At 49.9% G+C, this 9,024-nt stretch overlaps 1 protein-coding gene across 3 annotated transcripts in view; it reads right to left on the reverse strand.

The window, feature by feature from the left end:
• Positions 1–9,024, reverse strand: part of LOC132819861 (dynactin subunit 1-like) — a 188,068-nt gene that overhangs the window by 56,239 nt on the left and 122,805 nt on the right. For all 3 annotated transcript variants that reach the window (XM_060831889.1, XM_060831929.1, XM_060831802.1), the window contains exons 10-11: positions 8,340–8,444; positions 7,937–8,128 (exon numbers count right to left, since the gene is read on the reverse strand). In XM_060831889.1, coding sequence (XP_060687872.1) covers positions 7,937–8,128; positions 8,340–8,444 — 297 coding nt within the window. The remainder of the gene's footprint in view (positions 1–7,936; positions 8,129–8,339; positions 8,445–9,024) is intronic.

Genomic DNA, 9,024 nt, shown 5'->3' on the forward strand with positions numbered 1-9,024 from the left:
CCAGTTCTTTATCCACCTGCTAGAACACCCTGCACACCATGTGACTTCACTTTCTCCATTAGTCTACAATGGGGAACCTTATCAAATGCCTTACTAAAGTTCATGTATATGACATCAACAGCCCTTCCTTCATCTATCAACTTGGTCACTTCCTCAAAGAATTCTATTAAGTTGGTAAGGCACGATCTCCCCCACACAAAACCATGTTGCCTGTCACTGATAAGCCCATTCTTTTCTAAATATAAATAGATCCTATCCCTCAGTACCTTCTCCAGCAACTTTCCCACCACTGACGTCAGACTCACTGGTCTGCAGTTACCCGGAATATCCCTACTACCCTCTTGTACAGGGGGACAACATGAGCAACCCTCCAGTCCTCCAGCACCTCACCTGTATTTAAGGATGCCACAAAGATATCTGTCAGGGCCCCAGCTATTTCCTCTCTCGCCTCCCTCAGCAACCTGGGATAGATCCCATCTGGTCCTGGGGATTTGTCCACCTTAATAACCTCTAGCCTACCCAACACACCTTCCCTCCTTATGTCAATGTGATCCAGACTAATCACACTTCTATCTCTAATCTCAACATTCATCATGTCCCTCTCCTCAGTGAACACTGATGAAAATTAATCATTCAGAATCTCACCCATTCTCTCAGGTTCAACACACAGCCTTCCTTCATTACCTTTTAGTGGACCGATCCTTTCTCTAGTTACCCTCTTGCTTCTGACATAAGAATTAAATGCTTTGGGATTCTCCTTAATTCTGCTCGCTAAAGCTATTTCATGACCCCCTTTAGCTGCTTGATTCCTTGTTTAAGACTTGTCCTACTCTCCCGATATTCTTCCAGGGCCTGTTCTGTTCTTAGCTGCCTGGACCTTGTGTATGCTTCACTTTTCCTCTTGGCTAGTCATACAATTTCTCCTGTCATCCACGGTCCATGAATCTTGCCCTTCCTATCCTTTGCTTTGAACGGGACATGTCTGTCCTGCACTATCTTTGAAAGCCTCCCACATCTCAATGTGGACTTCCCTTCAAATAGCTGCCCCCAATCCACATTTCCCAGCTCCTGCCTAATTTTGATATGATTGGCCATGGCCCGGTTTAGTACTCTTCCCTTAGAACCATTCTCTTCTTTATCTACGAGTATTCTAAAACTTACAGAATTGTGGTCACTGTTCCCAAAGAAATCTCCCACTGCAACTGCACCCCAAGATCTCTCTGTTCCTCCACACTGCCAAGAATCCTATCCTTAATCCTGGACTCAGCTTTCAAATTCGACCTTCCAAAATGCATCACCTCGCATTTATCCAGGTTGAACTCCATCTGCCACCTCTCAGCCCATCTCTGCATCCTACAACAGCCCTGTATACAGTCAACGGCACCTCCAACCTTTGTGTCTTCTGCAAACTTGCTGATCCATCCTTCAATCCCCTTATCCAAGTCATTAATAAAAATTACAAAGAGTAGAGGCCCAAGGACATGGGGAACCTTATCAAATGCTTTGCACTACATCCACAGCTCGACCCTCATCAACTTTTCTAGTCACATCCTCAAAGAGCTCGATAAGGTTTGTGAGGCATGACCTGCCCCTCACAAAGTCGTGTTGACTGCATTTAATCAAGCCATGCTCTTCCAGATGGTCATAAATCCTATCCCTCAGAATCCTTTCTAACACCTTGCAGACGACAGACGTGAGACTGACTGGTCTGTAATTGCTGGGGATTTCCCTATTTCCTTTCCTGAAGAGAGGAATTACATTTGCCTCTCTCCAGTCCTCAGGTACGACTCCAGTGGAGAGCGAGGATGAAAAGATCTTTGCAAGTGGCGAAGCAATTATATTTCTCGTTTCCCAAAGCAGCTGAGGACAAATCTGGTCCGGGCCTGGCGACTTCTCAATGTCAATGTTTGACAAAATTTTTAGCACATCAGCTTCCTCTATCTCTATCCATTTCAGCATACACACCTGCTCTTCAAAGGTTTCATTCACTACAAAGTTCGTTTCTTTTGTGAAGACAGAAGCAAAAAACTCATTTAGGGCTTCCCCTCCCTACTCAGACTCCACACACAAATTCCTGATGCTATCCCTGATCAGCCCTACTCTTTCTTTGACCATTCCCTTATTCCTCACACAAGTGTAAAATGCCTTTGTGTTCTCCCTAATCCGTTCTGCCAAGCCTTTCTCGTGCCCCCTCCTGGCTCTCCTCAGACCATTTTTAAGCTCCTTCCTTGCCTGCCTGTAATCGTCTAGAGCTGAGCTTGACCCTAGCTTCCTCCACCTTTTGTAAGCTACCTCCATCCTTTTGACGAGAAGCTCCACCACTCTCGTCATCCAAGGTTCCTTTATCTTACCCCTTCTTGCCTGTCTCAGAGGGACAGATTTAATCATCACTCACAACAACTGATCCTTAAACAGTCTCCACATGTCTATAGTGCCTTTACCATGGAACAATTGCTCCCAATCCATGCTTCCTAACTCATGTCTAATCGCATCATAGTTTCCTCTTCCCCAATTAAATATCCTCCCATTTTGCCTAATCCTCTCCTTCTCCATAGCTATGTAGAATGTGAGGCAGTTGTAGTCACTATCACCAAAACGCTCTCCCACCACAAGATCTGATTCCTGCCCCAGCTCGTTTCCGAGCAGTAAGTCTAGAATGGCCTCTTCCCTCATCGGCCTGTCAACGTACTGAGTTAGGAAACCCTCCTGAATACACCTAACAAAAACAGCTCCTTCCAAACCATCTGCTCGAAGGAGGTTCCAATCAATATTGAGAAAGCTAAAGTCACCCATTACAACAACCCTACTAAGTCCACACTTTTCCAAAATCTGCTGACCTATGCTTTCCTCAATCTCCCTGCTGCTATTGGAGGGGGCTGTAGTAAACCCCTAATGAGGTGACTGCTCCCTTACTGTTCCTAATTTCCACCCATACTGACTCAGTAGGCAGACCCTCCTCGACAATGGAAGCTTCTGTAGCTGTGTTACCCTCTCTGATTAGTAGTGCTACACCCCCTCCTCTTCTCCCCCCTCCCTATTCTTTGTAAATGCTGTAAACCCTGGAACATGCAGCAACCATTCCTGCCCCTGAGAAACCCATGCCTCTGTTATGGCCACAACATCATAGCACCAGGTACTGATCCATGCTCTAAGTTCGTCACTTTTATTCCTGATACTCCTTGCATTAAAGCAAACACACCTTAACTGATCCCTTGGTTCCTTCCCAGGAAAATCCTTCCCACTAGCTGGTCTACCTCTGGCTATTGCCTCATCTGCATCAATTCTCACCTCCAGTATACAGCTCAGGTTCCCATCCCCCTGCCATACTAGTTTAAACCCTCTCCAACTACTCGAGCAAACCTCCCACCCAGGACATCGGTCCCCTTCCAGTTCAGATGCAACCCGTCCTTCTTGTACAGGTCCCACCGGCCCCAGAAGGCATCCTAATTATCTACATATCTGAAGCCCTCCCTCCTAGACCAGCTGCGCCCGCTCCCTGTTCCTCGCCTCGCTATCTCGGGCACCGGTAGTAAACTAGAGAACACTACTCTGTTCGTCCTGCTCTGCAGCTTCCATCCTAACTCCCTGAAATCACTTATTATATCATCAATCCTTTTCCTGGCTATATCATTAGTGCCAATATGTAACACAATTTCTGGCTGTTCGCCCTCCCCTTTTAGAACCTTATACACCCGATTGGAGACGTCCCGGACCCTGGCACCAGGGAGACTAGATACCTTCCGGGAATCCCGATCCTGACCACAAAATCACCTGTCGATTCCCCTAACTATCGAGTCCCTTACCACGAGTACTTTTCTATTCTGTCCCCTCCCTTCTTTGCCACAGTGTCAGGCTCAGTGGCAGAAAACTGACTACTATGGCTTTCCTCTGGTAGGTCATCCCCCCCCAAGCAGTATCCAAAACGGTATACTTATTGCTGAGGGGAATGTCCACAGGGAATCTCTGCAGTGTCTGTCTGTCCCCTTTCCTCCCCCTAACTGTAACCCATCTATCCTTGTCCTGAGCCCTAGGAGTGACCAACTCCTGGTAACTCCTCTCAATTACGCCCCTCAGCCTCCCGAATGATCCGTAGTTCATCCAGCTCCAGCTCCAATTCCCTAACGCAGTTTTCAAGAAGCTGGAGTTGGGTGCACTTCCCACAGATGCAGCCAGCGGAGACGCGTGCCATGTCTCCCACCTGCCACATTCTGCAGGAGGAGCAAGCAACTGCCCCAGCATCCATACCCCACTTATCTGAACACCCACTCAGTACTAAAGGAAAACGTTTGTTCAAGTTGCTGTAAAATCAATAACAAACTTATATTCCATAGAGGAAGTTTAGAATGAACCTTACCTTATTAACTAGGTTAGAGGAGGAGGGCGGGTGGGAGACTCTACAGGTGTCGAGTCTCGGGTTTAGCCGCCTTGTTGAAACTTACAGAATTGTGGTCACTGTTCCCAAAGAAATCCCCCACCACAACGTCTACCACTTGTCCTGGCTCGTTCCCCACTACCAGGTCCAATCTTGCCCCTTCCCTTGTTGGACTACTGACATACTGCTCTAGAAACCTCTCCCGGACATTTCTTACAAATGCTACCCCATCCAGACCTCTGATGCTAAGTGTATCCCATCACCACTACCCTGTTGCCTCTACATCTTTCCATAATCTGTTTATCTATTTGTACTTCTACCTGACGCTCACTGTTGGGAGGCCTGTAATACAGCCCCAACAATGTAACTGCACCCTTCTTATTTCTCAGCTACACCCATAATGCCTCACTGCTCAACCCCTCCATCGTCCTCCTTCAGCACAGCCGTGATATCGTCCCTGACCAGCAATGCAACTCCTCCCTCTCTTTACTTCCCTCCCTGTCCTGTCTGAAGTGTCTATATCCTGGAACATTTAGTTGCCAAATGTCATGCCCTTCCTTCAACCAAGTCTCTGGTCACATTAATGTCATACTCCCAGGTACCAATCCAAGCCTGAAGCCCACCTGCCTTACACACTATACTCCCTTGCATTAAAGTCGATACATTTCAGGCCACCAGTTCTTTTGCGCTCACCTGCTCTCTGCCTACTCTTCCCTTTATTAATGCTATCTTCATGAATCTTACAGTCTCCAGTCTCCACCTCACTGCCGACTTGTTTTCTCTTCTGGTTCCCAACCCCCTGCCACATTAATGTAAACCCTCCCCAACAGCAGGGGCAAAAACTCCCCCAAGGCCATTGGTTCCGGTCTGGTTCAGATGAGGACCATCCACTTTGTAATTGTCCCCCCTTCCCCAGAACCGGTCCCAATGTCCAACAAATCTGAACCCCTCCCTCCTACACCATCTCTCAAGCCATGTGTCCATCTTGCCTATTTCTTTCATTTCTACCCTGGCTAGCACGTGGCACTGGGAGTAATCCCGAGATCACGACCTTTGAGGTCCTCCCCTTTAACTTCTCTCCTAGCTCCCTGAATTCTGTTTTCAGGATCTCACCTCATTTCCTACTTCTGTCGTTGATGCCGATATGCACCAAGACAACTGGCTGTTCACCCTCCCCTTTCAGAATGTCCTGCAGCCGATCAGTGACATCCCTGACCCGAGCACCTGGGACACAACGTACCATCCGGGAGTCCCGTTTTCAGCCACAGAACTGCCTATCTACTCCCCTCACAATAGAATCCTTTACGACTATGGCCCTATGAGTCGTATTCCTGCCCTTCTGAACAGCAGTGCCCACCACGGTGCCATGATCCTGACAACTGCTGCCCTCCCCTGGTCAGCCATCTCCCCCAGCAGTATCCAAAACGGTATACCTGTTTTGGAGGGAGATGACCACAGGAGACACCTGCTCTGCCTTCCTACTCTTTTTCTGTCTGTTGGTCACCCATTCCCTGTCTCCCTCAGCAATCCTAACCTGCGGTGTGACCAATTCACCAAACATGCTATCCACGACCCCCTCAGCATCGCAGATACCCCACAGTGAGACCATCCACAGCTCCAGAGCTGTCATGGGGTCAGACAAGGGCTGAGCTGGACACACTCACTGCAAGTGTAAGGGTCAGGAACGTTAGAAAGTTAAAGCTATCTCATGTCCTCGTTTTGCCCTCTTGGTTTCCCTCTTAAGTATACTCCTGCTGCCTTTATACTCTTCTAACAATCTAGCCTGTCTTTACCTGACATATGCTTCCTTCTTTATCTTAACCAAACCCTTAGTATGGTCTCCTTTATTGGTCAGAGTATTGAGTATGGGATTTGGGAGGTCATGTTGCGGCTGTACAGAACATTTCTTGGGAAACTTTTACAATACTGTGTTCAATTCCAGTCTCCTTCCTACTGGAAAGATGTTGTGAAACTTGAAAGGGTTCAGAAAAGATTTACAAGGATGTTGCCAGGGTTGGAGGATTTGAGCTTTAGGGAGAGGCTGAACAGGCTGGGGCTGTTTTCCCTGGAGCGTCGGAGGCTGAGGGGTGACCTTATAGAGGTTTACAAAATTATGAGTGACATGGATAGAGTAAATAGACAAAGTCTTTTCCCTGGGGTGGGGGAGTCCAGAACTAGAGGGCGTAGGTTTGGGGTGAGAGGGGAAAGATATAAAAGAGACCTAAGGGGCAACTTTTTCACACAGAGGGTGGTACGTGTATGGAATGAGCTACCAGAGGATGTGGTGGAGGCTGGTACAATTGCAACATTTAAGAGGCATTTGGATGGGTATATGAATAGGAAGGGTTTGGAGGGATATGGGCCGGGTGCTGGCAGGTGGGACTAGATTGGGTTGGGATATCTAGTCGGCATGGACAGGTTGGACTGAAGGGTCTGTTTCCGTGCTGTACATCTCTTTGACTCTATGACAATGAATGTATAACTTGCCCACCACCAAGGTCAGACTCACTGGTCTATAGTTCTCTGTCTTGTCCTTACCATCCTTCTTAAACAATGACAGCATGTTAGCCAACCTCCAGTCTTCCGGCACCTCACTCATGGCTATGTCTGCCTTCCCATCTTGCTCTGGGTCTTGTTATCCAAACACTACCCCGTCATGTTGTCACACCCTTTTGCTTTCTGGAGGTTATATATTTCCTCTAATTCCTGTAAAGCCCTCCCTCCAGCCGGAGTTAATTGATTCAGCAGCACACTGGTGGCCAGGTTGGTTGAACTGAAGCCCAGGCCACAGAATGTGTCCCTTCTATCCCAGTCTCAGTGCACCAACACCAATGTTTGAGACAATTAACTCCTTGACTTTATTAACACGAATTCAGGCTCTGCATTAATTCAGAGATGATTTCCGTGGAGATTCTGCTTTCTAACTTGGTGAAAAACTGTATAAAATCAGTCATTGAAATCACTTTTGCTGCTCTCTCAATGTCATTGGGACAAATGCGGACGATGACGACAGGATCCCTGCTCTCTGTCTCTGAGGTCAGTCATCTCCAGCCCTGAAGAGATGGCGTTAACCCTGGCACCGGGCAGCCTGCAGGACTCCTGCTCCCGACTGCACACTGTCCCCAAACTAAGGGCGGCACGGTGGCACAGTGGTTAGCACTGCTGCCTCACAGCGCCAGGGACCTGGGTTCAATTCCCGCCTCAGGCGACTGACTGTGTGGAGTTTGCACATTCTCCCCGTGTCTGCGTGGATTTCCTCCGGGTGCTCCGGTTTCCTCCCACAGTCCAAAGATGTGCGGGTCAGGTGAATTGGCCATGCTAAATTGCCCGTAGTGTTAGGTAAGGGGTATATGTAGGGGTATGGGTGGGTTGCGCTTCGGCGGGTCGGTGTGGACTTGTTGGGCCGAAGGGCCTGTTTCCACACTGTAGGGAATCTAATCTAATCTACAACCTCAATGTTCCCTCCTTCCCGCACTCACGGGTGGGGTAAGGGGTGTGGTTGTTTACTGCACACAATCCCCAGTCCCCTCCCCCCACTGATGCTGATGCCCTGAGGCTGTGTACCTGCAGATGGGAGGTGAGTTCCCGGTACTTTTTGATGGTTTGTTGATAATCCGCCACTGTCTCCTGAGCAGCTTCTACTCGTTTCTCTGATTCCCGAATTCGAGCTGCTCCCAAATCCAGCTGTTCCCGTAATTCCAGCTCCGTTTCCCGGGAATTCTCCTGCAACTCATCGTTCATTTCATTAATGGCTTCCTAGAAAACAGAGAAACCCAGTGACACAGACAAACGGATTAAATACACCTTGGTCAGAGGGATCTCACCCCAGCATCCCCCAGCCCCCTCCCCTCTGACCCCACACACCCCACCTCCACCCATCCCTGCTCCCCAGTCCCCTCCCCCCAGATCACCCACCCCCTCCTGGTGAGCCAGACCATGAAGATGTTGGGATCGAACCCACTCTCACCAGGTCAGTGACGGTCTCGCGCAGCTCACGCACTTTCTCCTCCAGATCCAGATTCCTTTCTGTTAGAGTTTCCACCATTTCCTCAGCTCCCAGAGCAGCATCGACCTGGGAAAGAGAACCACAGTCAGCACACACACACCCCGACGGCAGCTCACCCGCACCGCAGCCAGCTCACCCGCACCGACGGCAGCTCACCCGCACCGCAGCCAGCACACACATACCGACGGCAGCTCACCCGCACCGCAGCCAGCGCACACATACCGACGGCAGCTCACCCGCACCGACAGCAGCTCACCCGCACCACAGTCAGCACACACATACCGACGGCAGCTCACCCGCACCGCAGTCAGCACACACATACCGACGGCAGCTCACCCGCACCGCAGCCAGCACACACATACCGGCGGCAGCTCACCCGCACCGCAGCCAGCACACACATACCGGCGGCAGCTCACCCGCACCGCAGCCAGCACACACATACCGGCGGCAGCTCACCCGCACCGCAGCCAGCACACACATACCGGCGGCAGCTCACCCGCACCGCAGCCAGCACACACATACTGACGGCAGCTCACCTGCACCGCAGCCAGCACACACATACCGACGGCAGCTCACCCGCACCGCAGCCAGCTCACCCGCGCACCAGTCAGCTCAACCGCACCGCAGTCAGCTCACCCGCGCACGC

The sequence above is a fragment of the Hemiscyllium ocellatum genome, chromosome 1 (assembly GCF_020745735.1).
Source record: "Hemiscyllium ocellatum isolate sHemOce1 chromosome 1, sHemOce1.pat.X.cur, whole genome shotgun sequence".
NCBI classification, from domain to species: Eukaryota; Metazoa; Chordata; class Chondrichthyes; order Orectolobiformes; family Hemiscylliidae; genus Hemiscyllium; species Hemiscyllium ocellatum.